Here is a 27675-nt window from a genome sequence, read left to right on the forward strand (position 1 = left end):
GACGGCTGACTTCAGGGCCTCCTTTTTATGAAACGGATGAAATCCACTGTCTGTGAATTGGCAGGTAAGAGCTTAAAGAGAAATGGGGCCACATGTTTGCTGCAACAAGCTAATTCTTTTTTTTTTATCAGTATGCACAGATTTAATTCTTATCCAGATTCTAGGCCCAGAAAAATAAAAAGTTCCTAAGTGCAGGCTGAAGGTAATCGGTCTGGGGGATTGAGTTCCAGGCCCAGTCAGCTTAAAGGTCTTGCAGAAAAAACAGAAAAGATCCTACATCAAGTACACACTCCCAGGGGAAAGAGAAAAAAAAAAAAAAAAAAACGTCTGCATGGCAACTTTAAAGAATCACCACATTGAATACCATTCACGGTTCACAAACTGTACATGTCACATCGATACGAAAGCAGATTTTCAGTCACAGAGGAACCCGTGTTTTGCATCTGTGACAGGACGCCCTTCTGCTGTGCTCTTGCTGCCTTGCTGTAATCCTTTGTGTGGACATCAGAGGGGCAGACAGATAGCGGAGAGGGTGGGGTTTAGGTAGAGGGCTTGTCAGTGTCCGCATTCTGAAACTAACAGATGGTCAGAGGCAAAAGATTGAGAGGAAAGAGAGGAAAAAAAAGGGAGTGGGGTCAGAGAATTATTTTGTGCTCAATGACTTTTAAAGGCACTGTCCTGTCACATGATGTCAACAAAGAACTCACAGGGGTTGCCCATCGCATGCTGGAAGGACTGACGGCTAGCGGTGAGCTCTGGAGGAACGGCGGCTAACTCTCTCCCAGGGGGCGCTCCGGGGGGCGTGCTGCTGCTGAACGAGGTCTTGGGGGCCAGGCGGGCCAGACAGTAGGGAGGAGGCAAACCTGGGGGGCCGTAGGAGGAGGCGTGGCTCCGCTCGCTGTGGGCGCAGGAGCCGCCCGGCCGCGCCGGCTGCGTGAACGGGGCGTGGCTGTAGGTGAAGGACGGGTGGCTGTTCTGCGAGACCGTGTGGCTCCTGTGGGACTGACTGTGACTGAGACCCGAGCGGGCGTGACTGTGGCTGGAGACGGCGTGGCTGTGGTGGCTCGTTTGGCTCGCCGACCGGTCGCCGCGGCGCCCCCCGCGGACAGCGGGCTCCGATTCGCTGCATGTTGACCTGTGACCTTTCTCCTGCGGGGAAGAGCGTCGACCTTTGCCCGCACTGGGGTTGGATCCACTGCTTCGGCTTCCTGTTGAGACGGACAGAGAAAGAAAGGAAGAAAGAAAGAAAGGAATAAACATGGAAGCGTGGCCTTCTGTAGAACACGTGCACTCAAACACGAAAACACAGTCAGCAGCTCCAACTCATGAGCGACAGCTGATTCAGAATCAGCTGCTTTTGCCACTGATTCATATAAAGGCGGAAGGTCACACGTTAAACAAAATAAGAAAAGTCCAAGATGACTTGGTGTCACACTGTAGTTGTGTTGTTTGTTTTAATGCCACTAAATAGATTCCATGTTACTTTGTTGAAGGTGTGACGTGTTATTGTCTAATGCAATTTAACAACAGTCAAACATGATTATCTCCAAACTCCCCCGCGTTTCCACCTGCAGCAGCTAATCCCACGGACCTCATCCTGATGTTCATACAAATACTGAAACATTCACAGATTAGAGATTAACACATGACACACCTGCACCAGAAAGACACTGCTACACAGCACTGTGAGGATAATGCAGAATGACAGTTTTTTTCAGTTCAGTCACATTTTCAGTTTTGATTTAAATGTCGGCCTCAGTGCTGGTAAATACACACTGGCGGAGTCATACTGATGGAGGTGTACCACAAGCCGCTGCGAAATCAAACATTCCACGCCGCCTCCCCTGCCGCAGTGAGCCCAACAGTACTGGGTAAAGTGGTGCATGAGCGCCCCCTCTCTGTGGGAATGATAGCACACAGTTTGTGTGAGTGATCATCCTTGCATCATGCACCTCCCAGCACAGAACGAAACACATGCACCGCGAGGTGCAGAGAGAGGGAGAACACACACACACACACACACACACACACAGGACACAAACGGACAAAGGCAGACACATGGGATGGGTGGAGGACATTAAAAAAATATATTTTAAAGCTACAGTGGAGAAGAAGAAAAGTAGGAGGAACAGAATAAAAAAAAAATTTGAGAGCATAGATGGTCAAACAGAGAGAGCAGAGGAGAGGGGGTTAGCAGGCTTACCGGTTCCCCCAGTGTCCTGGGACTACCGCCTCCTTCAGTCTACCGTTGCCCAGCAGAAACAGAGGGAACAACAGAATTACACACACCTCCCAGCCCAGTGCTTCCCACTCTAACTAACGCGTACCTCCTACATTTTGGCCCCATCAGCTCGTAGCTGTTATTGCTCCAACTCTAAAAAAAAAAAAAAAATCTTCCAAGTTATGATGAATCTGCTCCTCAAAAATCACATGCACATATTTAAACAAACAAGTAACACTGGTCACTTTGTTTGCAAGTGTCAAAACTGCTATTTATCTCATTAAAAAAAAAACAAATCCGCCGATAAACCACTTGAGAGAATGATATGAATATGTCTGGATGAATCACTCAAAACAACGACAGTTACTGAGAGATCATGGCAACATGAAACGGATCATTATCTCGTATTATCTGGTTTCAAATGTACCGTATACCGCGATCGACACTATCACAGCCACCCACTTAATGTAAAAAAAAAAAAACTCTCAATGCAGGTATCAAAAACCATGCAGCAGCCACGGAAAGCAATATCACATTTGAAAACAGAAAGATCGTCGGAGAAACTGATGGAGAGAAATGATGAGGTGTTAATCGACTCAAGCTGATTTTTTTTTGGAGTACACACCCAGTACTGCAGAGCTCAAGATGCTCATGAGTGGACCGTAATAATACAGGATGTGTACGTGACATCACTATGAAATAGTTTGATTAGAAATAATAATCACATTAATCAATTAAAACCTGATTGGAAAACTCAAAGGCCCGTCTTTCTCGTCCTCATTACTCACCCTCGCTGTGCTGGCTTCCTGCGCTCCCACTGTGGAAACTGTGGCATGGGTCTGAGTATCCTGGCGGGAAGCTTGGGGGTGCAGAAGGAAAAGGAGGGTAGGGGAATGGCTGCCCGCCCAGGGGCCATGGGTTGCTGGTGGGAGGGAGCGGTGCCAAAGTGTCCTGCTCAGAAACTCCGCCACTGGATCCCTCGTTCAAATTGAGCGATGCCATGTCTTATTGGAGAAAAAAAAAAACACAACCAGAAAGAGAGAGAGAGAGAGAGAGTGAGCTTTAGTACAATCGCTCTATTCATACAAAAAAGAAGATGCACTAGTGACACAGTGAGAGAAGTGGCTGTACTTTGGCAGAGGTCCCCAAAGGTATAGTAGCACTGTTCTGAGAAGGTGATCTTGTTAACGGTGTGTCTCAGGTAGCCGTGTTTCAGCAGACTGCTCGCGTACTTCCTCGCATCCCTGCGGTCCTTGAATCCTTCTACTCTGGAGTAAAGCCAGTCTACCACGTCAGCACCTGACACAGAAACACACACACACACACACACACAGAGGCATTTAGGTGTTGATGTTTTAATCTCGGGGGTTAAATTATGGAACAGTCTAACAGATGAATTAATGTAAATCAATTTAGAAGAGCATACAAAATACAGGATTTGAATAGATATAAGGCCGAAGAGCAGCAGTTCAATGCAGGACGGTAATGAAAATTGTTGTGTTAAAATCCAGAGATATACTTGTGTTGTACTGAGAACATCTATCCATCCATCCATCCGCTAGCTTAAAATTAGCTAAAGGAAGCCAATGCTAGGCTAAGGCATTGCTACCTAAGAGAAGCCATTGGTATCTATCTATCTGTCTGTCTATCTATCTGTTAGCTTAAAGTTAGCTAAAAGAAGACATTGCTATCTATCTATCTATCTATCTATCTATCTATCTATCTATCTATCTATCTATCTATCTATCTATCTATCTATCTATCTATCTATCTATCTATCTATCTATCTATCTATCTATCTATCTATCTATCTATCTATCTATCTATCCGTTAGCTTAAAGTTAGTTAAAAGAAGCCATTGCTAGCTAAGAGAAGACATTGCTATCATCTATCTATCTATCTATCTATCTATCTATCTATCTATCTATCTATCTATCTATCTATCTATCTATCTATCTATCTATCTATCTATCTATCTATCTATCTATCTATCTATCTATCTATCTATCTATCTATCTATTAGCTTCAAGTTAGCTAAAAGAAGACATTGCTATCTATCTATCTATCTATCTATCTATCTATCTATCTATCTATCTATCTATCTATCTATCTATCTATCTATCTATCTATCTATCTATCTATCTATCCGTTAGCTTAAAGTTAGTTAAAAGAAGCCATTGCTAGCTAAGAGAAGACATTGCTATCATCTATCTATCTATCTATCTATCTATCTATCTATCTATCTATCTATCTATCTATCTATCTATCTATCTATCTATCTATCTATCTATCTATCTATCTATCTATCTATCTATCTATCTATCTATTAGCTTCAAGTTAGCTAAAAGAAGACATTGCTATCTATCTATCTATCTATCTATCTATCTATCTATCTATCTATCTATCTATCTATCTATCTATCTATCTATCTATCTATCTATCTATCTATCTATCTATCTATCTATCTATCTATCTATCCGTTAGCTTAAAGTTAGTTAAAAGAAGCCATTGCTAGCTAAGAGAAGACATTGCTATCTATCTATCTATCTATCTATCTATCTATCTATCTATCTATCTATCTATCTATCTATCTATCTATCTATCTATCTATCTATCTATCTATCTATCTATCTATCTATCTATCTATCTATCTATCTATCTATCTATCTATCTATCTATGGTTACAAAACACCAAAACACAACACTGTATTTACGAGATTAGAGATTTAATCATATTTAGATCTGTATAGATATTGTTTTAGGTTTCAGCCGTTTCAGCTTTTCTCACCGATGACCGCGTTGGCGATCGTGATCTTCAACCACATCCTGTCTCGTATCTCGAGGCCAGAATCGGGCAACTGCATCACCTTGACGATGGTCGCCATGTCTGTTTTACTCACGGACAGAGGCAAGTCGTCAAACTCTGTGAGGGCAGAAGAGTTTGAGAAAAATTCGGAACATTTGAAATGTTAAAAAAGAAAAAAAAGGTCACAATTGTTACGTGAGAGAGGATATTGTGATCGAGGCAGTGGTTGTTTTTTACCGTAGTGAGGATAAGGTCCCGTCAGGGCGGTGGTGTGTGAAATCCAGGCCGCAGGGTCAATGGGTCTCACTGGTTCAGCTGCAAAATGATACAACTTGCAGTTGAGCCCTGAGGACGTGGCATCAGTTACACTGCTCCCAATGTAATAACAATCTGCTAAAGAAGGTATTTTGCTAATAAATCTGCTCGTGTGACTGCAAAACAGCTTTGCCTTACCGCGAGGGATGGTGAAGTAGCTCCGCGGAGACGGGTCCCAACATTTGGCAACAGTAAGACTAATAGGACTAGAGAAGAACATTGGAAAATAAGTATCAAGAAAGAATTTTTTTTTTTTTGCCAAATATCCACACATAATTATTATTATTATTAAACAGTCAGATTGCAAACAGAAATCAAGTTGTTGTTTTCAGTCTCTAGAAGCCTAATTACACCAAATCAATACAAGGTGACACCACAAGATAATGTGTATGTTCATCTTATAGAGCATGGGTGTCAAACTCTGGCCCGCGGGCCAAATTTGGCCCGCCGTGTAATTTCATTTGGCCCTTGAGGCAATATCAAATTAACATTAGAGCTGGCCTGCCGGTATTATACAGCAGCACCGCCGCTGTAACACCGCATTCACCGCTAATACTACAAATCCCATAATGCTCTGGGTGTTGTTTTGTATTCATTGTTATTTTATTTTCAAATTTATTAGCTTGTGGAAAAAGTTAATGTTGATATTTACCTCAGAAGGCTGGAAATAGAAAAGAGGCATTCAATTTTTTATTTAAATTTTATTTAATATGCCATTGATGTTTTTTCGTTTGTTTTTTGAAAGTTGATTTTGCACTATTAAGTTATATAAGCGTTGCTTGTTCCATATTCATTGTTAAAGCAAATCAGTGGAGCAAACTGAGCAATAATTAACGTTTTATTCATGCACTTTCTCTTGCTACTTCAAGGCTTGAATGTTTGATTCATTCATTAATGTTATTTTATTTTCAAATTTATTATTAGCCTGTGGAAAAAGTTTATTTTGATATTTACCTCAGAAGGCTGCAAATAGAAAAGAGGCATTCAATTTTTATCCATCGATTATCTACCACTTATCCTGTATTTAGGGTGCATTCAATTTTTATTTAAATTTTATTTGATATGCCATTGATATTTTTTAATTATTATTATTATTATTTGAAACTCGATTTTGCATGTCACTTTAAAGTTATATAAGCCTTGCTTGTTCAATATTCAATGCAAAACTTGTTTGGGTCCCTATTAAAAGGTTAATTTGTTCAACCTTGGCCCGCGGCTTTGTTCAGTTTTACATTTTGGCCCACTCTGTATTTGAGTTTGACACCCCTGTTATAGAGGGTTAGTGTATACACTGTTGCTCTGAACATGTATAACCATCCAGAGATTACACTGTTGCTTTATTTTACTCCCTTTTAATCCACTTTGCAGGCTGACAAACAGAATAACATTGTTATTCTGTTAATAATAATACTTATTTTCAGCTTCTGAAGCTTCTCTTCTTGGTCATATTCCACATCTTAGTGTTGTAAACTCAAGGGATGAGATCTCAACACCATGAAAACCATGAAAATATAAGGAGTGTGGTATTCAAATTCAAAGGCTGATCAGACGTACACAGTCAGTGTATGAATCACATATGAGACTTGGCATACAGGGATTTTTGCAACTAGTTTCTACCCAAATTTGATCAATCAGGGGCCACACCAACAGCAATCTTTCAGTATGTAAGATGACTTTCGATCCCGATCAGTAGAGGGAGCCCCTTCGGCGTGAGTTTAATGGTCTTACCCAGTTTTGGAAACAATCTCTCGTAGAATCCTCACCGCGTCGTCATTGCTCATGTTTTCAAAGTTTACGTCATTCACCTGGTTCGACAGACAACACATGATCAACTTTTCCACTTCCGTGCCTCACATACGTATATATGTTGTGTGACGATGACTTATGGTGTATACTGAAATCTGCAGAGGACTCAAATGTGCTCACACACACTTTAATCTCCGCAGTGCTCAGATGCCTGCAAATCCTAAGCTTGCTTGCTATGGGATGCATGAGTGAAAACCTATATTATTATGAGTGTTGGTGCAATAACAAATTGTAATCAGCTGAAGTGAGTGGAGCCACGGAGATCAAAAGAGAGGCAGTAACAGGAAGGAAAAGGAGAGGCAGACATTACATTACAGCCTTTTTTACGAACCAGCCTTGTAATGGAAGTGGATTCTAACAGGCCACAAAAACTTTGATCTCATTATGTGCGAGTGTTCACACCGCAAACTAGTTGTATGATCAATTTGTGAAGCTTAAAAAAACACATTTGTTTTACCTGGAGGAGCATGTCTCCAGGTTCTATTCTGCCGTCAGCAGCCACAGCTCCTCCCTTCATGATGGAGCCGATGTAGATGCCTCCATCGCCGCGGTCATTACTCTGACCAACAATACTGATACCCAGAAAGTTGTACTTCTCTGTCAGGGAGGAAGCACAGTTATATTGTCAGACATTATAACTATAGTCATGCGTACACAGTGCAGTATTTGTGGTTGGAATAATCAAATCACATCATACCCATGTTCAGTGTGACCGTGATGATGTTGAGGCTCATCGTGGAGTCTGTGATGCTGCTGAAAGACGACGACTGGAAAAGCAGAAGAAGGGCAAAGTCAGGTTTAAGTCAGCGTGGCACAAAGTCGATATCAATCAGCTCTCGCCGTCTGTTTTCCTCGCGCACGGCGTCAATTTTCATTTCAGCAGGAGCGGTGACGGGTCTTTGAGGCGAGTCTCACCCGGTCTATCTTGGCCACCTTGTGCCTCCGTCTTGTCCGCTTGTGTCGGCGCATCAGGTGTGAAGAGGAACTCTGTTCTGTGGAGCTACTGAGCCTGAAAACACAGGGAGGGGAGTGATGAAATGATAAGGAGGAAACAGGAGAGAAAGAGATAAGTATATAAAAAATAAGAGAATGGACTACGTTTTGAATATATGGTATGGTAAAAAAAACACTTTTCCACATTTTTCTGTTTACCTGTAAAGTATAGACATTTGCAGTTAGAGCTGAAACAATTACTCGACTAAATTAATCATCAACTATTTTGATATTTTGAAGCTTTTTCATAATTAAAACAAGATTTCTGATTATTTTAGCTTCTTAAATCTGAGTATTTTCTTCATTTCTTTGCTCCATATAACAAATAAATCATTAAAAGTGAATTATTTTGTGGACAAAAACAAGTCATTTGAGAATATCATTGTTTCCAGGTTTGACAAACACTGATAGACATTTTTAACGTTTTCTGACACTTTATAGACCAAACGATAATAGATCGTTGTTTGCAGTGCAATGTGCTTTTTCTTAATATTTTGTTTAATTTTGAAGGTGTTGTTATTCAAACTGCAAACTGGATCCCACTAAAGCACATCTATTTTGCCTTCAAAAAAGATGATATCTTATGAAATAAGATTCACTTCTGTCGTGAATTGTGATTTAACGTTGCTGCATCCTGAAATGCTGGCGGTTTTGCCACAATAAAGGCAAAAAAAGTAATGTATTTTCAAGGAAAACACACAGAAGGATGACATTTATTGCAGAAGTATTGAAGAGATATGTTGCTATTATTTTAAAGACTATTAAAACAACAGATCACAACAGCTAATGATTCAACATTGTGTTCAGTACGAGCAGTGTGTGTTACCTGCTTGCATCCTCGTCTTCCTCACTGTCGACGAAGGAGCTGGACTCCAGCTCGCTGCTCATTACCGAGGCGCTGTCGTAACCCATGGCCGAATCCCTTGCGGTGCGCTCTGATTTAGAGTGACCGTTGATGCGAGGGACTGGAGAAAGAAAAGGATAGAGCGGCCGTGAGTGCGGCGGAAGGTCACGCTCTTCATCATGGGGTCAGAACAGAACAGGGCAGAGGGAGTAAATTAAGAGATTTCCATTAGAAAGTACAGCAGATTGAGAGCTAGATGAGATTTATTTTGTCCTACACAGCTCTACATCACTTTCTTACAAAGAAAACCTAGATCTGTGTCAGAAGGAAACAGAATTCTCAGCAGACAACGACCGCCTTGTCCACATCCATACGTACACTGCCACTGAGGTGGTGACGTCTCGGGGTAGCAGCGAACCGGCTGGAAAGATCTCATGAGGCAAAGAGGGCGTGGCAGCCAGCGCTTTCGCCGAGAGCAAGCAAAACATTCCAGCAATGTGGTCGTTCCCATCGTTAGCTCCGCCCCAGCAGGTGCTCTTACGAAAGCCGAGCTACTGCGCGCACACACATTCAAACCAGCACAGAGACAGGACATCCACCGAGAGGATTCACTCAAACATATTTCCTCCCACGCTCTTAAAACAAAACAAACAAAAAAAAGGTCACCGAGTCAAGACTGAAATCTGTGCCTTTGTTTCTCTGCTAAGTCTGTGTCGATCGCTTCCCTAAAACGCAGCCTAAGCCCCAGATGGTCCCTGCCCACCGGCCGACCGCTCACAGACTTCACAGCTTGTCTACAAGGCAGGAAATACACACAAATACAGACTATGAAGTAGAGAAAAGTCGCTTCAGAGACACAAAGGACTTGTGATCTTGTGACATTTAAAAGGCAATAAAAGAACAGACAGATGTCATCATTTTAACCGATAAACTCTATCATGTAGCAACACATTAAAAGAATAAACAATATAAAGGTTAACAAGTAATAAAGGTAGTAATATTACCCTTAAAGTCGTACAATCCAGGAGCATAAAACTAAGTAAAAAAATCCTATTATCTGTGCTATAGAAAATATAAGATTTTTAAATTCCATCACCTGAGAAAAGACAACAAATCCGTCTCACCAAAGACAACAGTGTTGTCTCATGTGAACGCACAGAGAAACTGAGCTCAGAGTCAGGAGAAAGTATCTCCTCGTCCCTCCCTCCCTCCCTCCCATGGTGCACAGCTATAGAATGACTGCTAATCTGTCTCCTCTGACCAATCACTTCATGATTTGCTCCATAACTGAGAAGATAATACGGGATTCGAGATGACGCGTCGTCCTCCCCCGGTCCCTGCCTCAGGTGAAACCACCACCACCAGCAGTAGTTTCAGCAGTAACACAAGCAGAAGCGCTTTGGCTTAACCATGACTTCTTTGACCTCAAACACAAAATCCCAGCCAGCACTAAACAGCATAATGCCAGTAATCCAGTGGCAAAGCTTCTTCTGTTTTTTGGGGGGGTTTGATATTTCATGTCCTCTGCTACAAAGTACAGTAATAACAGAATATCAGAGTCTTGTCTTACAGCAGCTGAAGACGCATGACCTGAAAACCGATCATATCCCATAACACCGCTGCTGCCCTCGGGGGGTCTTACATCGGCTCACCGGCTCACCCTCCTAAAAAATCTTCAACTGCAACTTTATTCATCCATTCAAACTCAAATGGCTGCAGAAAACAACAAGAGATGTGTTTACCGGCACTTAAACTGATCGCTGTCAAGCAGCCAGTGTTCACACAGAGACGCAAAAGCAGCTCGAAGCGTGTGTATAAGGTGACAGGGGAATTCCTGCTGCTGCTGCTGCCGCTGCTGCTGCTGCTGCTGCTGCTGCTGATGCTGCAGGCAGCGAGGCGAAGAGGCGGAGCTACCGCATCCAGACCACGTGACCGTGACAGAAACCAGGAGACAAATTGAATTACACTTCACGGGGTCACCGCGGGGCTCCATTTATGATCCATGAAATCAGCTAACAAGTCGTCTCGCACGATAGCAGGCGGAGATACAGTACGTGAGGTGTGTGTGAAGCTGTGTGTGTGTGTGTGTGTGTGTGTGAGGGACACATTGTCATCTGTTTGTCAGCGTCTGTTTCGTATCAAGCTCGGTGTAAACGCGGTGGAGAACGACAGACAAGACACAGAGTTCATTAGACGTGAGGTTATTATCGCCCACACGGCAACAGATGTGCAGCTGGCAGTCGGCTGTCAGCTGTGGTTCTGATGCGGTGGCCCGGCGACAACAACAGCAGCGACGAGGCGTCCTTAGCCGAGTCATAACAAAAGCACAGTCACAAGATTCAGAGCAGATAGGGATTGTGATTAAATCAGTGAATGTGATTATGTGTTTTTTTGTTTTTTTATTAGAGTAAAGTTCTCCCGAAAAACCCCAACCTGTACGATGAGATATTAATTGCAGAGTGTTTGGTTAATGAGCCTGGAGCTCAGGATACAAAGAGAGGAGCAGAGACAAGTGGCTTTTTTTCTGCTACAGCAGACTGTTTCTTTATAACTTCCTGTCATAAATTCAACTCATTTTGCTAAAAATCGCTGCCTGCTGAGCAGAGGAGTGGTAAAAGTTTTGGAGAGTTGATTCTGTTGATAAAAAAACTTTTCCAGTATCCTGTTTTGTGTTGTGGACATCGCAAAACGTTGCTGAAATGTCGGAATCCTAAAGTTTGGCAGGTGCCACTCAGCTGTTTTTTGAAGTAACATAAGTAGTTTTAATAGAAAATGCTTTAGTCGAAGGTTCTCCCTGTGTGTGCGTGGGTTTCCTCCCACAGTCCAAAAACATGCAGATTTGGGGATTAGGCAAATTGGACACTTGTGAGTGTGAGATTTAACTACTAATACTACTGTTACTTTCTGTCCCCCACATCTCCTTTGTCCCCTATTTTTCCTTTCACCCCAACCGGTCGAGGCAGACGGCTGCACATCTTTGAGTCTGGCTCTGTCAGAGATTTCTTCTTCTGTTAAAAGGGAGTTTTTTTTCTCTCCACTGATGCCTAGTGCTTGCTCATTGTTTGAATTGTTGGGTTTCTCTGCTCTTCGTGATGAGATAATGTGTTATGATTTGGTACAATTAAGACTGAATTGAATTGAATTGATTGTCTCTATGTGGCCCTGTGATGGACTAGTGACCTCTCCAGTTTCACCCTATGTCAGCTGGAATTGGCACCGGTGCCAACCAGGATAAACCAGGATAAACCAGGATAAAGCAGGATAAAGCAGTAGAAGATGAGTGAGTGAGGGTGGACTCAGATTTCTGACAGGATTTATACACTCAATGGTTGACCATTACCCATTCAACTTCCTGCTAACGCAGACATCTGATCAGCCGATTACATGCCAGCAACCTGCTGTGGTTCAATTAAGCACAACAGTGATTTAAGTGACTATGAAAATGACATGGTTTGTCGTAGCAAAGAGGACGACGGTCTGAGTATTTTAGGAACAGCTGATCTACTGTGATCTTAAGGGATCGTAGGGTTTAAAGAGAGAAAAATATCCAGTGAGTGTTAGTTCTGCGGCTGGATCAAAATAATACAAATGACCACTCATTGCAACCAAGGTATGTAAAAAAAAGATCTGGATGCAACTCCTGCCACTATATTAGGTAATAATAATAATAATAATAATAATAATACATTTTATGTAAAAGCACCTTTCTGTCACTCAAGGTCACTTTACAATAAAAAAAAAAACGTGGTTGAAAACGGACACAAACATTCAGTGCAGACAGACAGTGAAGTTAAAACGATATATTCAGTTGTTCTGGTAAAAACAATGCAATTACAAACTAAAAGCAAGTTTAAAAAAGTGTGTGTTTGAGGGAGCTTTTGAACAAAAAGGGTGTCCTGTGTACCTAATAAAGTTGTCTGTAAGTGTATCTGAACAACAGCACTCGTGTAAATTGTCAAACAACAACACAGTTTTCTCTGACATCCGAGTGTAACTATAAAACAGCCTGTGACCATGAACCTGATCCACGCTCAGACAGCAGATCCAGGTGAACTTATTCACCCCCGTGCTTCCTTTGCTCTAATGAGGATTTGGATGCTTTCTTCGGGGGAGTGAGTGAGTGTGTGCAGTTGGAGGCACTGAAATGTAATCACCTCTGAAATGACAGGATAATTGTACATTAAATAATCCAGCTGTTCCCCCCCACCCACCCACCCACACACACACACACACACACACACACACGGTGATGAAACTTACGCTCCGTTTCCCGAGCTCTCCTCCGCGCTCGCTCTCTCTCGCGCTCCCTGCGGTGGCTCAGGAGCGACTCGGTGCCCGTCTCCGTGTCCAGGCCGTCTCGACTGCTAACCGCGTTGGCGCTGCAAAACACGCACACACACACACACACACACACACACACACAGAGACGCACATTGTCAGCTCCGTGATGATGCACAAAACACACACAGAGTTTCTGTCTTTCAGGTTGATTAACGCACCTGAACTTAATCCCCACCTACGATATACTTCTGTCTGTTGTAATATCCCTCTGCCTGCCATTGCACCTTCGGGGAATATGGAACTCGTACTATGACTGCTTCAAATTCAATCCCTCTGGCCAAAAACGGCAGTTTCATTGTTCTGCGGTATGTGATGTGTTTTTCGCTAAGTGTCATTAATGACCAGATACCCTGAGAGGGAGCCACTCTGGACAGTACTTGCATTAATGAGACCTATTGAAAGCGCAGATGGTGCCTGCAGCGTGATTGGGAGAGAGAGAGACAGACGGACAGGAGAGAGTGACAGATCGAATAATTAAAAAAAAAGTGTTAGATCAGGTGTGGGCTGAGCAATAAGCCGGGGTCTGTGTACTTGTGGTCTGGGAGGAGTCTGGGGGTTCTGGAGGGGAGGGGGGGGTACGAGAGGGCAGATTGTTATTCTGTCAGAGGGCTGGAGACGCTGTGGCCTCAGGGCAGCAGGGTTAAGGGGACTCACACACACACACACACACACAGCCAGCAGGCACCGAAGAAACCCGAAGCTGGTGAGAACTCTACTCAGGCCTGTCAGTCTGTCACACACACTTAAGCATGTGTGCAACATGTACTTTACACCTGCACGAAGAGGGGAAAAAGAAAACGCATCCGTGCCCACTCACACTGACGTGTCACCGACCGCGATGCGTACCGTGCGTAAGGAGTGTCGAGTTTAGAGCTGAAACAGTTAATCGATTAATCGTTTTTCATGATTAAAACAAGATCTCCGATCGTTTTAGCTTCTTATAGGTGAACATTTCCTTTCGTATCTTTGCCCCACATAACACAGAAATCATTCAAACAGAATCATTTTATGGACCAATCGATTGATCGAGAAAATAATCGACAGATCAATCGATTGGTTAGTTGCCGCTCTAGCCGTGTTCATGCTGTAGAAACAGAAACGCTAAAAAAAAAAAATAATAATCTCACACACACCTCAGCAGCTGTGCGCAGACGATCAATGCAATTTACAGCAGACAGTGCAGTGGTGTCTTCCCTGCGTCGTCTCTGTGGGATTAAGCTGCTCACATGCTTCGGCTACAGGGGAATCTAACGGCTGCACCTGGACCGGGCTTCACCAGCACGGATCAGAACATTTATGCAAATTTAGCACAACGATGATGATGATGATGATGATGATGATGAAGAGTTTTGGGTGTTTTTTTTCCCCCTGCTGATAGTGATGTGGCAGCAGTGTGGGTGACCGATGTGTTGCGGTGAATCGGTGGCTGCTGATCCGACTATCAAAGGCACCAAGAGGCTGCAGCTGGGAACAAATGCCACCCCCCCCACCTTTTCAATCCCTGCACCAATAATGCCAATCGCCCCCCCCACCCCCTCCCTCTTGGGAAAGGGAGATGGGTGCTTTCAATGCGCGTTAATCCGGATTACCAGGCAAAAGCACATCAGTTGTGTCCATTCTCAGCCCCCCCCCCCCCCAAAACACCTATTCTGTGTGTGGCTCATCAAACGCGGCCATTCACGCCGACAAACGCACGCGAGACGCATGAATAAAGCACAAAGGGAAAATGAAGTGGTAATAATATTCTCGCTATTTACAGAGAGCAGTAAAAGGTGAAAGGCTGGATTAATTTCAGAAAGAGAGAGTGCGTTTGCTATAGTGGGGGATTCACCACACACTGTTTCTCTGAGAGAAAGGCTCGCCTGTTTGACTAAAAAAAAAAACAGGAGAGTGAGAGAGGGAAGGGGGGGATGACGTGGGGATAAGGGGGCTGGCAGTGTTTCGTTTCACGCCACAAGGTGGCAGTAATCCCAACGAAAGGCTGGCTGGCTGGGAACAATAAAATCATCAGGACAGCTGACAGCCAAACAGCAGGCAGCAGCCCATAGAGGGCAAAAGCGAGCTGAGATGTCAAACCCTGGATAAAGAGATACACTCAGACATGACAGATAGCTTGTTCTGAATATAGAGCAAAGCAACGGCAACAACACTCACTCGTCCACCCCAGCTCTCCCAGTTATATTTAGCATAGGACTTCTACCTCAGCTGGTGCAGTGACTCTAATCTGCAAGTCTGGAAAAAAAAATGGTCTGAGTTCAGGTAAAAATAATCAGAAAAAAAATCACATTTCGGAGATTTTACGTCATTTTGAACTTCAAAAGGCAGAGAAGATCAACAAAACGTTTCATTTCTTTTCGCTGCACTGAAAAGGGCATGGTATTGAAGCACGGGAAGGCTGAAGCCATACTGCATAGAAACATGTAAGCTTTGCTTCCCACTCAGTGAAGCCTTTTAATAAAACAGTAATTGGACCCCAAAGGCCTTTCGGTCAGCACGGAGGACAGGGAGCACCATCCATCTGTTACCGATATCAGAGCAACCAAGCAGAACTCGGGTTATTTGGAGGAAGTGTGGAGTGGTCAAATCATGACAAACAAGAAACAAGCAAATTTAACACAGTTTCACACTTTGAGGACGTGTGGTTGTCTGTGCCTTCATGTCTGAGATTTCAAACATTACGTAACAAAAGTAATGGGTTTTATACTGATTTATAGTCACCTATGAGTTGGACTAGCGATCTGTATTAACACTTTTGCCTGGTGGTGATGATGATGAAGAGCTCTGATAAGCAATCCTCATTCTGATCACTACATATGGCGGCGCTGTGAAATGAAAGAAAAAAGAAGAGCCGACCCAGTTCTGAGAGGACCGCGTGCGCTCGACTACATCATCTGCCTAACTGCGCGTGTGTGTAATTGTGCATACACGACAAACGGTAATTAGCCTACTCACTGGAAGGACGGGGGCCGCGAGTCTCCGATGCCTCCTGTTCGCTCAAGAGGAGGAGGCAGTTCTGGATGACTCTCTGTGCACTGAGATCCTCCATCAGAGTGGGCGCTCTCTGCCAGGACCAGCTGAGAGGGAGAGAGACGTTGGATAGAAGGAAAAAAAAAAAGGAAAGATTCATTATAGATCAGACGTATTCAGCTCCGAGAGCAAACAAAACAATAAAAAAAATATTATAGACCCGGTATCTTAGAGAGGAGGAAGATCAAAAACACCCTCAATAGACTGAGACACTCAAAGACAGACATATATATGATATTTATATTGTTTATTGTTTCTGTTTTATTGGTTTTACATTTTGGGTTTTATTAGTTTACAGTGCGTCACATCCTGTCTGTTTTATGTATATTTGGATTGGACGTGTGGATCAATCTATACAATGGAAAGATAAATAAAGAAAGAAAGAGAGGCCCAGAGAAGACTGGTGACTGTGCATTTAACAACAAAGAAACTTGAAAGACCTATAATACTATAATAGACCCATAGATTCAGTGACTCTCCTTTCATCTGCACCAGAATAATGAACGTTAAAGCATGCGGCCACAGAAAGGCTAACAACTATACGTGATTATTCTAATGCAAGAAGCTCAGGTGGATACTTAAATGAACCCATTTTATGAGTCTTCCCTTTTCTCAAAGAGTGAACGTATTTCTGCAGTTTCCATCACCTTCAGGTGGATGAAATACACAGAGAATGATGTGCATTGAAACATTTTATATATTAATATATAATGTTAATTATATTAACAGTTTCTGTAATACACCATGGAAAAGCTCTTTAACTGAAATTATTTTTTTACTGCTAAAATATCATTATTATTGTTATCCATTAATTTTCAAATGTATTGTTTAACAACAAAAAAAGACAAAAAACAGTAACAACACATTATTATTTCTTGATTAAGATGTCAAATTATATTTATTTGTTTTAGTGGTTGAATGTTATGTTTGATTAATTTCTGATATCTCGGAGAAGATGTGTGCCGACTCAGATTTGGGTATAAAAAGGTAAATAGAGTTTGTTATTTGCCAAATACATAGTTACAACGTTAAAGGTGCATTATGTAATAAATCTAAATCAACTGGCCATAAAATCCTCCTAATATGTCACAGAGACTCAGGAATAATGTTCATATAACAAACTGAACTCACCAACAACAACCGTACAGACAAAATATTTGCATTCAAAAAAATATTTTGCAGACTTGATGACACATCATGTTTATGTTTTGTAATCATGTTTTGGCGTCATGTGGCGCCGCCTACCGCCGTCTACCAATCATTGCAGTCAGTAGAGTCTCAGCTGCCGCGCAACCACAGGTTGCCAGTTACGTCAGAAGACGAAACCTCAGTATTTTGAATTTGAATGTAGTAACCGTTTTTTGGCCACATTCTTACATATGGCACCTTTAATACAAAGATTTCTAAAATATTTATGCTTTCTCATTTTTATCACAGGCTTTTTATACATGTGTTATTTCCATTCATTAATTCCTATTAAAGCCCTGATCTTGCTCACATTATGTACATAATGAGCAGCCAAAAGAAAACATCTTAAATTCTACGCCACCAAATGTGAAATATAAAGATGTCGACATTTATTCTAACTGGATATTAAAAGGAAATTAGACTGCAATAATACTGAAATTTTAATTTAAATCCCTATTATTCGATAACATTTATAAGATACAAGTCAGTCCCTCGCATCTGTGTAGCCACCACTGTGTGGCTGTATCTCACTCATGACCTTACAATGGAGGACAGCATGTAAATATGTGAAATGGCCTTTCTGAGGCTATTGTGTGTTCGTCCTTTCTGGACTAGCTGTAAAAACATGCTGGCTCCACGGGGAGAGGACCTGTTCCCTATAGAGGTGGGAGAACATGCTATAAATATTCTATTCACTTTCTGTGGTGCAATGATTAAATGCACCTCTAACGTGACGGATATATTTGATTTGGACAAACGTTATTGTCTCTTGAGGACGAATCTGTCTTATTATCGCATATATTGACAACACCAGATAAGTCATAGTGGATTTCTCGTTCCTCTGTGATATTAAAGGTGACATAGAGTGGTCCTGTTGCACATATATGTTAGTTATGGAGGTCTACTTACATATATTAACTTGTTTTTATGGTCAAAAACCTCCTAGTTTCTGTAAACTAGCCGATAAAAATCCTCTTTTCTGACAGTGTTTTTCAGCCGCGATGTTTCAGAGTGAACTTTCACCCCCAGGAGACAGAGTCTTGTGATTGGCCAGTACTATCCAGCACATCCGTTCTCAGAAGCGCAGCGCCCCCCTCTGGAACGGTGGATGCACTGCTCCTCATTATCAAAACATTGTTTTAACAGTGTTTAAAAATAGCTTCTTCACGACTCCCCGCCACAGTCCCTTTATGACTTTAAACCGGAGTCAGACCCGGAGTCAGAAGACACTGTCGCTCGTGAAACACCTCCACAACGGACGTTATTCTTCTTCTGCGGTTCAATGTACGCAACCGGATGTGCACGGACTAGTGCCCGGAGCAGGACGATCAGTTGTTCAGGAGAACCGCTGTTTACGTAACTATTACGGGATTTTCAGTGATCTCGTTGAGCCCCGAGATTACAATAAAACACAACGTTCTCAGCAATGGCTGAACTGTTTGTTTCGAACCGTCAGGGCTTCGTAAACAAGGTAATGACGCAGATACACGCCAAAAAAACTGCGATAATAGGAACATCCGGTCTAGTTCCGCTTTAAACTCTTTTTTTTTTTCAAACTGTGGCTAAGTTTAACATCAAATGGACGCACTTGCACCTATGCAGTGATCTCAGCATGATGAGTGTGTAAAAAGCTCTGTGGGGGAGTTACATGGTACATTTACATGATCCACGAGTGCTTCACATAATCTTTGGTAAGTGATGAAGCTGCACAGCCACATGAGAGAGAGACATATACACAGAGGTACAGCATGAATGGGTGCACCATCAATCTCACTTACCCAGGACACTACTCTGCCGTTGAAGCAGGGCAGCTTGGCGTTATCATCGGAAATCTCTTCTTTGACCACCCTGGAGAAGAGGCAGACGGACACAGTTAGTTTCACCAACCAGGAGAAGAACCCGGCGACAGCCGAACAACACAACACCAGACGTACTCAGACATACATTCACGCTCTCTCGGCGACTTTCAAAAAAGGTTGCAAACCACTGTTAAAGCCTTGCAAGTGAAAAAAGAGCCAGCGGCGAAGTCTGTATTCGCTGATTTATGGACACGCCGCACTTACTTTGAGCACATTAATGTGATAAGGGCCGGCTGACTCCATCTGGCAAGGACAGAGTCATAAAACAGTAAAGATGGATTTAACAGTAACAGTAAAGTGACAGAGGTGTTGGTGTTACACTAACATAGATAGATAGATAGATAGATAGATAGATAGATAGATAGATAGATAGATAGATAGATAGATAGATAGATAGATAGATAGATAGATAGATAGATAGATAGATAGATAGATAGATAGATAGATAGCAATGTCTTCTCTTAGCTAGCAATGTCTTCTTTTAGCTAACTTTAAGCTAACAGATAGATAGATAGATAGATAGATAGATAGATAGATAGATAGATAGATAGATAGATAGATAGATAGATAGATAGATAGATAGATAGATAGATAGATAGATAGACAGACAGCAATGTCTTCTCTTAGCTAGCAATGTCTTCGTTTAGCTAACTTTAAGCTAACATAGATAAACAGACAGACAGACAGCAATGTCTTCTCTTGGCTAGCAATGTCTTCTTTTAGCTAACTTTAAGCTAACATATAGATAAACAGACAGACAGACAGCAATGTCTTCTCTTAGCTAGAAATGTCTTCTTTTAGCTAACTTTAAGCTAATATATAGATAAACAGACACACAGATATATAGACAGACAGACAGACAGCAATGTCTTCTCTTAGCTAGCAATGTCTTCTTTTAGCTAACTTTAAGCTAACATATAGATAAACAGACAGACAGACAGACAGACAGCAATGTCTTCTCTTAGCTAGCAATGTCTTCTTTTGGCTAACTTTAAGCTAACATATAGATAAACAGACACACAGACATAGATATATAGACAGACTGACAGCAATGTCTTCTCTTAGCTAGCAATGTCTTCTTTTAGCTAACTTTAAGCTAACATATAGATAGATAGATAGATAGATAGATAGATAGATAGATAGATAGATAGATAGATAGATAGATAGATAGATAGATAGATAGATAGATAGATAGATAGATAGATAGATAGATAGATAGATAGATAGATAGACAGCAATGTCTTCTCTTAGCTAGCAATGTCTTCTTTTAGCTTACATATAGATAAACAGACAGACAGACAGAGACAGACAGAGACAGACAGATAGACAGATAGACAGATAGATAGATAGATAGATAGATAGATAGATAGATAGATAGATAGATAGATAGACAGACAGACAGACAGACAGACAGACAGACAGACAGACAGTTGGTCAATGGTGGTCAATGGTGTCAAAGAAGAAGAGCATGTATTAATAGAGTGATCTGGTGTGTTAAGTCTCCCTCAGTGTGTTCCTCTCTGGCTGTAAATTCCCTACAGAAATGCCTTGCAGTTACCCTTTGACCTGCTGGGACACAGTTCATCACACCTGCCAGGCTCGTGTCACAGAGAGCGAGAGAGAGAGTCTGTAACTAGCTGAGGAGTAAGATACGTAAGAGAGTGGATACAACACTTCACACACTGACACACGTGGAGCTAAAACGTCCTGATTATAGTAACCAGTTTCCATTAAAACTCCCTGAAGCTGATGTCTTTATGTCTTGTTTTGTTTTTTTTTTGTTTTCCCCCGACATGATATAACCAAGCATTTCTGAGACGCTGCTGCAGATATTTCATACTGACTTTGAACATGTACATGAAAAGGGAAAAGTCATGACTTGAGGAAAACTGGAAAGTGTAAGAAGATTTTATGCAGTGATGCCTCTGAGAGTGATTTTACAGCTTTATTTTCCACCTTCCCCCTCCTATTTGAACTTCCCTGCTACTGAAATGATTAGCCAAGCTAGCTGTGTTGTTATATTCGCTGCTGCTTCTGCTGCTGTGTTGCAGGGAGTGGTGGACAGAGATAACGTAGCCCTGCGTCGGGAGCTGACGTCCAGAGACTCTGCTGCTGCGGCCTGTTCCTCCTCGGGGAGGAAAAGGGAAGGAGGCCAAGGTTGACTCCGCCGGCTACTTGTGAGGTAGGAAGTGTGCATCCTGTCTCGAGCTACATTAGCAGCTGTAAGGTGACTTGCGAGGATGTGGGAGTGGCCCATAAAAATAAAATATCAGCCAAGCTTTCTTCTTCTTCCTAGTGCCTGACAGGACAGGCTGTTCCACTCAAGACTGCGTGTTATGATGTCTGAAAAGAACTAAACGTACAAAATGAAGCCTTTTAATATTCGTCTGGCTGTTGCATTATGGGCCCGAAAGCAAAGGAAGCCGGGAAACAATGCCAATTACAACAGATGACGTCTTTAACGTGTGTCATGAAAAACCCTTGGCCTGCATTCTTTTGAGCTTCATCTGATATCAGGAGCCCGAGTGTTGATTCCACCACGACTGAACTCTAAACACAAACACAAACTGGTTTCCATGACTTCAGAGGACATTACATTCATTTCCATAATCACGACGGGCCTATTCCTAACCCTGAACCTAATCTCAGCCTAACTTTAAAGGGCATTTTCACATTTTGGGGACAAATCAGATTTTTAGTCCCCACAACATAACAAAATTCCAGGTACCAGGAGGAGCTTGTGTCTGGGCTGCTGTCACAGATGTGACTCCTTAGGAGCTGACAGCCGTAATAGCTCTAAAAGGATTTCCACAGGATAATGACACGAGATGTACCTCGGCGAACACTGAATATTCCTCTGCTGGGCAATGTTTGTGTAGCTGGAGGAGATTAGACGTTGTGTTTGTTTATGCTGCGAGAGACAGAGGAGGGTCGGAGAGTTACAGTCTAATCCAGAAACCAGAGGCAGGAGTCGGGAGCCAACGTCAGCCGGCGGCACCAACGGACACGGACGCTAATGACACGGAAGGAAAATGTTTGTCGTCAAATAAGATTGTGGATAGACGGATTTTAATATGACACGTGAGTCGGACTCAGTCAAAAAGCCTGATTCAATTTCGGGTTACAATAACAGATGTTTTTGTTGTCCACTGTATGTCACTACACTGCTCGTTTATTCATTCCTGTCGACCAACTGGCAGAGGGGAGTAAAAAAAAAAGAAAAAGAAAATCCCTCAACCAGTTCCCTATTTTCCGAGGAGGCACAAACAAGTCTGTTCCTTTCAGAGCTTCAGCTTGGCTGCTTCCTCAGCTCCTCAGCGCCTCTGTGACTTGCATTATAGTGAGCTCCCGAATGCACTCGCCACCAGTGTGCGACGACAAAACGCCATATCATCATCGGCTTAAGAGTCTCCGGGAAAAAAAAAAAAAGGAAAAAAGTTGAGCAGGTGACTTCAAAAACCCAAGCCTCAATTGACTTCCTGTCTGATGGATGGTGAAACATCCGTCATTTAATTTCCTAGCCTCTATTGTGCGATCAGAAATGATAGAGCTGAAATGGCAGGTTCACTGTGCTGTATTTTTTTTGGGGGGGGGAGGAAGAGGGAAGCCATTTAACAATTTTTGTGTAGCCATTGCTTAAAGAGCTGATAAGGCCCTGCACAAATGTAATTCACCACCATCTCATAAGAAAATGGCAGTTTTTTTTCCCCTGCACAGCAGGGGGTCTACTACAGAGGACCCTGCGCTGACTGCTGATTTACATTTCAAACGCCGTCTATAACTGCGAGGGATTTGATGTTTTTTCCCTCTCGGCTCAGCAGTCTTATTCCTCCCCAGCTAATTCTCCAGCAGCCATACTGTCTGTCTGTGTGTGTGTTTGCAGTACAGACGGCACGACGGCTACCACCGAAAGCCGCTGTGCCTTTGACTGCGCTTGCTTCCATACTGTGCCAGTGACAGACGGCAACTCGCAGAGCGCTGGAAAAATTCAACCTTAATTCAAAGGCGCCGCGGCCGTTGCCGCGCGTGCTCTCGAAGACACCTCGAAGACAACGGTGTATGACGAATATGTAAGAACCACTCCTCTGACCATGTCCAATTTATAACTCCACGTGCTTTGTTGATGCAGGAGCCGGGGGCCTACTGTAGCAGTGTGTTCGGGCAACATTGGAGCCATGTTCACTATGTGGTGAGAGCAAACACACTTTGTTTGTTTCCATAATCTGCTTGTCGGTCACCTGAGGCCCAGCGAGCAGCCTGCAGTGCAGGAGAGAGGCAGGAAGCCGGGGTTGGGGTTGGGGGGGGCTGGACAAAGCAGAGAAACCGAGCCTATAGCCTTTCACCAGGAAAAGCAAGTTTCCCTCGCAGGAATCAGGCTGCAGTGGAAATGATGTGACGTCGGGACTCTTTAGACGATGCATTTCCTCCAATCACATGTGTGCGAGATACTAGTGTGTGTGTGTGTGTGTGTGTGTGTGTGTGTGTGGGCCCACGTATGACTGTTCAGATCGGAATGAGAAATGGGCACCGACACAAACACGTCATTCCTCAAACGGAGGCCTGATACGAGCGGATCTCGCTGACCGACGGAGACCAAGAGCTTTGGAGACCCGGTGTGTAAGTCCTGACGCTGCAGATGGGAGCGTGAGGAGAGCAACAGACCGCACAAAGAAGACGCCGGAGAGAGAGGGGGAAGACGGGGAAACGCTGCTGCTATTCTCACATTGGCTATTATTTAAATGTTTTACATTTCCCTCTATTTCAGGGAAATCATTCAAATGTTTTGCTCTTTAGATTAGGGAAAACATATTCACCATTAACTAGGTGCTTACCAACATATAGAAGTAGCATACTAGCCCTTTATTAGTGATCATTAAGCACATATTAACACCTTATTCTACCTCCACCTAGATTTTTTCCTACATAAGGTGTTAATATGTCCTTACTATTTACTAATAAAGGGCTAGTATGCAACTTATATGCATGTTAGTAAGCACCTACTTAATGGTGAATATTTGTGTGTGTGTGCGTGTGTGTCATAAATTCTGCGACAACAGAAAAAGGTGATAAAGCAAAAGGCCTTTTCAGTTTCCCACACCGCCACCTAAATATAATGATTTCTTCCCAGGCCAACATAACCTACATTCACAGGAAATGTAATTAAAAAAAAAAAAAAAATCTGTAATTTTGCTTTTATGAGTTGTGTTGCAACTCGCAGACCAAATAAATATGACCTCCTCGTAAAAAAAGGTAATAATTTCTCTCCGTCCCCATCACATTATTGTATATTATATTATTAAAGATTCTTAGATTCAGCAACATTGAGTCAAACAGCCGTCCCATCAACATACATTATTTACAACTCAGTCAACTGAGAAAAACCATAGGAAAAATATAAAAACTAAAAAGAAACAATGTTATATTGACAGCTGACCACTTGACATTTAATTTCCTCCTTTGGGTGCAATTACAGTAAATGGATCATTGATAATATAATGGTCTCAACCACTTACTTGCGGTTGCTGTGCTCTCTTGGGTTTCACCTGCAGTCCATTATGTCTGACTTTCTAAGTGTCTCCGAAGCAATAAAACTTGCCCGGGCTATTGTGCATAAATTATAATTTAAATAGAATATATATATATATATATACATATAAAAAATAGGAATAAACACATGCTTCACTCACCTTTAGGCACACAAGGAAACCAAAACAAACAACATGAAACCTGAGAAGTTAAACGTGTGGACTGTGTCAACACTTTAGCTTTGACATTTACATTTCCGCCTGGTTCATATCATACATGGACGTTATTATTATGATTATTATGATTATTATGGGCTGGCTGCAGTGGCTGTATGGAGCAGAGGTCTGGATGTGTGTAATACATGCAGGGCTGCGTCATTAGAGCTCTGGACAGATCCGGTATCACTTCAAACACTCGGTGTGTGTGTGTGTGTGTGTTCTTGTACTCGCGGCATACTGAGGACCAGTGAGGGTTTTTAACCAACAAAGTGAGGTCATTTTTACGGAGTGAGGACATTTTGGCCGGTCCTCACTTTGTATTCATTGAAATCACTTCCTTAGGTTGCTATAACATACTATACTCAATTTGTCCAAAAAAAAAAACATTTTGAACGACATTTTTTTTTCAAAAAAGTTTTTCACATTTTTTTTTCAAAAAAGTTTTTCACATTTTTTTTTCAAATAAAAATTTCACAATTTTTTTTCACATTTTTTTTTTCAATAATTTTTTCTAAAAATATTTTCTAAAAAAAACTTTCACATTTTTTGTTTCAATTTTTTTTTTTCAAATTTTTTTTTTTTTCAAATTTTGGACAAAAAATTTTGGGTCAGATTTTTTTTTTCAAATTTTGGTCGGCATAGTATAGTATGACGTTTTGGTAAAGTTTTGGACCAAAAAATAAAAAAAAATAAAGAATCGAAAAAGTTTGCTAACATGCTATACTCAATTTTTCAAAAAAAAAATTATTTTGGATGACAGTTTAGTATGACTTTTTTGTCAAATTTTGTACCAACATTTTTTTTTCAAAATGTTTTTTTTTATTTATTTTTTTCAATTTTTGGATGACAGTATAGTATGACTTTTTTGTCAAATTTTGCACCAACATTTTTTTTTCAAATTTTGGTCGACATAGTATAGTATGATGAAAATTCAAATTTTGGACCAAAAGATTTGGGTCAAATTTTTTTCTCAAATTTTGGACAACATAATGCATTATTATTATAATACAGTATATTATGACGTTTATGTCAAATTTTGGACCAAAAAAAAACATTTCATAGTACTGCGACCAGTAGTTCTTTGTCATTCATGAAGTAGATATTTGTAATTGTGTTGATTTATGAAGTGGAAATGCTGGTCCTCACTTTGTCAGCAACCCAGTCCTCAGTATGCAGCAGGTACAAGAATGTGTGTGCGTGTGTGTGTGTGTGTGTGCGTGTGTGTGTCCGTCCTCCACTGCGCACAGGACAGCCTGGAATAATGAGCAGGTGCCAGGAGGAGAGCATGGAGGCAGACATGGCACACATGGAACAATGTTGCGTCGCGTCACGGTTGTAATACACTCTTTAGACACGCGCTACAACAACAACAGCCAGCTCGCAAAGCACGTAATAACAACAACAACAACAACAACAACAATAACGAGATTATAATCGTCGCCAATGGTGGCCACTTACCCAAAATCCTGGTCCATGGATTTGAAGAAGAATTTGTAGCTGTTGACGGGCCGATTGTTGAGGACATTTTTAAAATCCGCTAAGGTGACTTTCTCCGGGGAGACGCACAGTTTGACCAGATACGGAGTCTCCTCCTCGTCTATGTGGTAAATGATTTTAGTCTCCGCCATGAGAGTGAGGGGAGGACAATCATTGACACGGCGAAGGAAACGCAAGGGCTGGCAGCGCAGTAAACAGGCCCCGCTTGTGTTACCCCAGTCAGCCGCGGAATAACATATCAACCGCGTCCCTTAAACCAGAAACCTGCGCGGACCGAGGTGGGGAACGAGGCTCCGCGGCGAAAGCCGAAAAGACATAATCGCGGTCCCGGTTCGCCTGTGGTGGTTTGTTCCTGCTCCGGTGCGAGTCTCGCTACGGTGGCTCTGTCGGCACTGAAACAGGAAGGGACAGTCCACATCCTTCAGCGATATGGAGTTGGGAATATTGCTGCTGCTGCTGCCTTGTTTTTTTTGTTTTTTTTTCTCACGAGCTAATTGGTGAGACAGTGCTGCCATCTGGTGGTGTGTTGTGGCTGCGCGCAGGCCTTCGGGCCCATGTTATACAACACACTCGAGTGTATGAGTGTGTTATATAAATATATATAAGGAACAAAAGAGGGGAGAGGTGGAACGTGTACGGAAGAGTATTAGGGTCACACAATAAAATAAATACAAAATAAACAGCATCGGTTACATTTTTGAATTTAAGATTCAAGTCAGAATGCAAGATTTAACTCAGAATTAAGATTACAGTCAGAATTCAAGATCACATTTAGAATTTCATATTAAAGTCAGAATTCAGGATTAAAGTTAGAATGTCATATATAAGTCAGAATTCAAGATTAAACTCAATATTCAAGATTTAACTCAGATTTAAGATTACAGTCAGAATTCAAGATTAAATTTAGACTTTCATATTAACGTCAGAATTCAAGTTTAAAGTTAGAATTCAAGGTCACAGTTAGAATTCTGAGAAAAAATGTCAGAATTCTGAGATTAAAGTCAGATTTCAAGATAACAGTCAGAATTTAAGAT

The 27675-nt window shown here is 42.0% G+C and overlaps 1 protein-coding gene across 2 annotated transcripts; it reads right to left on the reverse strand.

The window, feature by feature from the left end:
- Positions 1-681: 681 nt before the first annotated feature.
- LOC310932312 (segment polarity protein dishevelled homolog DVL-1-like) lies at positions 682-27027 on the reverse strand (the record flags this gene model as incomplete). 2 transcript variants are annotated; one of them, XM_083895612.1, is made up of 15 exons in its annotated part: positions 26603-27027; positions 19320-19389; positions 16279-16400; positions 13246-13364; positions 8968-9106; positions 8064-8157; positions 7846-7915; positions 7606-7745; positions 7071-7147; positions 5481-5548; positions 5265-5342; positions 5010-5144; positions 3353-3520; positions 3010-3225; positions 682-1208 (listed from the first exon to the last, which is right to left on the reverse strand). In XM_083895612.1, exons 1-15 carry the CDS (start codon positions 26770-26772, stop codon positions 682-684), a joined length of 2193 nt encoding a protein of 730 aa, XP_083751738.1. In that variant the 5' UTR covers positions 26773-27027. The 2 variants fall into 2 exon arrangements, with proteins under 2 accessions (XP_083751738.1, XP_083751739.1); XM_083895613.1 differs by having other exon boundaries at positions 5265-5548.
- Positions 27028-27675: the final 648 nt, after the last annotated feature.

Source organism: Microchirus variegatus (genome assembly GCF_963457635.1).
Source record: "Microchirus variegatus genome assembly, chromosome: 9".
NCBI classification, from domain to species: Eukaryota; Metazoa; Chordata; class Actinopteri; order Pleuronectiformes; family Soleidae; genus Microchirus; species Microchirus variegatus.